Source organism: Prunus dulcis, chromosome 1, assembly GCF_902201215.1.
Source record: "Prunus dulcis chromosome 1, ALMONDv2, whole genome shotgun sequence".
Classification (NCBI taxonomy): Eukaryota; Viridiplantae; Streptophyta; class Magnoliopsida; order Rosales; family Rosaceae; genus Prunus; species Prunus dulcis.
Genome location: NC_047650.1, coordinates 5,727,045 through 5,729,308, shown reverse-complemented (window position 1 = coordinate 5,729,308; position 2,264 = coordinate 5,727,045). Strand labels below are relative to the sequence as shown.

Below are 2,264 nucleotides of genomic sequence, written 5' to 3'. Positions count from 1 at the left end.
ATCTGAGACCACACAATAAAATATTGGATACATATACATAATATACGTACGGTCCAAACCCTCAATCAACCTCACATATCTTCTGTTGCAATGCGTGTCTGTGATTACAGATCGATAATACGGGATGCTTATATTCCCATTCTGACCAACTTTACAGCAATCCGAAGAAACAGAAAATCTTCGCGGTTTGAATCCGATTTTCCCTCTCAAAGACCACGAAAGCATCTGTGTCCATACAAGTATATGATTGCTGTTCGCTCCAGTGCATGGAATAAAGAAAATTCTAATAGGATGCGTTCATACACACATACAGAGGGTTTACGGTTTAGGGTTTAGAGTATATGATTGCTGTTCTATGAGAATAGATTCTTGAAATGATCATGTCTTAGTTGTGATTTAGCGATAGCTGCATTTTGAGGATTGGTAGGCGCCTTATAATGAGGCTTATCTGTACAACATCCCATTTGCTTGATTCTTTTTCATTTCTGACGTTTCATGAGCTTTTTTTTAATCATTAAGTGTTCCATTTGTCTGAGAGTATTGAGAGTAGAAATGAGCCGAGGATGACTTGCGAGAATTTGGTATTATTCTATCGAACTTCTTATGGGAAGTCATTCTTGGTTCACCTTTGCTCTCTTTTTGAGCCTAACATGTGTAAAATTTATATTGGGTAATGTTGGAGCTTGTTTGACCATTAGGCCAAGTAAATGGATAACTTGAGGTTGGGGCATGTGTTAAATTAGACTATTGAACCCAAAACGAATTTGAAATTAGTGAAAATAATCAATTGCAGGTTTATTTGTTAGCATTAGCCGATCCTCAACTTTCTACGTACTTTTTTTTTTTTTTTTTCCTCATTTTCTAGTGTATCAGAACATTTTAAAACTCAACATTCCAGACCATTTTAAAACTCAACATTCCATAAAACTTTAAATTTCAATAACTACCAAGTTACAATTCAACAATCCGACCAGTTTACAAAAGCTTAAAACCAAACCAATAATATATGGTTCAAGCTTAAAACCAAATTAAATAATAAAAATTTCTGTACTTCTTAAAAATAGTTTTAAAAAATTAATGAAAAGAACGAGACTCAAGTGTGCCAGAAGGCTGTTTAGAAGCTCAAGTTGAAGCTAAATAGCATAGGCTGAGCATCATCAAATAATGAAAAGAAACTTAACCTATGAACCCATGAACCCATATCTGAAATCAGTCTTCTTCCATAGGATCAGCACGACTGGTTTTCAACTGATCACCAGGCAACCCATTGGTTCCCTCAGGCTCAGAAATCTTGGGCGCCACTTGCAGCAGGACCCTCCAATTTAGGTTTCACGTTGAGGCTCTCAGGCGCCGAAACAAAATCTCCACTCTTCAAATCCTTCTCCTTTTCCATGTTGACAAGAGACGTGAGTCATTCCAAGGCCTCTCTGGCCTTCTTTTTCGCCTTGATGGCGTCATTGACCTGGCTCTCGGCCGTGCCCCTGGCGACGACGGCAGCTTCAGTCATCACAGCCTCTGCGATCCTGGCGGCCGCGAAGAGGGCCTTGGCGGCGTCCTTGTCGATCACGATTGTTGTTTTGGCTTCTTGGCAGTCGTTTTGGCGGCTGAGGTTAAAGAAGGAGAATGTGGGTTGGGAGCAGGGAGGGCACTGGAAGTTGCGGAAGGAGGAATTGGCTGCGACGCATGCAGAGTGAGAGATGGAAGGGCACCTGACGCACATGACCTGGTTACGTACTGGAAGGGGGTGCTCGTAGAAGTCGAGGCAGATAGGGCAGAGGAGGCCTGGGTTGTTCTTGAGGACGCAGTTGGTGCAGAGCTTACGATAAATTCCTCTGTGGCGGACGTAGTGGAGGAACCACCGCTCTGTAGAGCCGCAGACGCCGCAGAGTTGCTTATCGAGCTCGGGTAGGTCACGCTTCATTGCTATTGAGTGTGAGATTGGAGGGCCAGGATTATTGGGTAACGGTAACCCTAGGAGGAAGAAGAAGAAGAAGACGAGGGAGGTGGAATTTAGGGTCCTTTTGGGTGCGAATAGGGGCTAGGAGAAGACGAGGTTCAGAGCCGAAAATTTATATGATTAAAAAAAAAAAAAATTAAGTAGAAATTTGTTTATTATTTTCATGTCCACCTGGAAGTCCATTAAAATGCGTTCATATTTGACACATCAGTATTTAATAGACTTATTAATGTTTTGTGTAACATAATGGTCAATTTTTAGAGTTTCTAGAAGTTTGAGTATAAGTTGTAAATGTCTTACCAAATTG

At 41.1% G+C, this 2,264-nt stretch overlaps 1 protein-coding gene across 1 annotated transcript; it reads right to left on the bottom strand.

Moving 5' to 3' along the window:
• Nucleotides 1-1,411: 1,411 nt before the first annotated feature.
• On the bottom strand, nt 1,412-1,921 carry LOC117628180. Its single transcript, XM_034360603.1, has one exon. It carries the CDS (start codon nt 1,919-1,921, stop codon nt 1,412-1,414), a length of 510 nt encoding a protein of 169 aa, XP_034216494.1.
• Nucleotides 1,922-2,264: the final 343 nt, after the last annotated feature.

Excerpts from the sequence above, each read along its gene's own strand:
- LOC117628180 (XM_034360603.1), bottom strand. The coding sequence starts at position 1,921 with ATGAAGCGTGACCTACCCGAGCTCGATAAGCAACTCTGCGGCGTCTGC.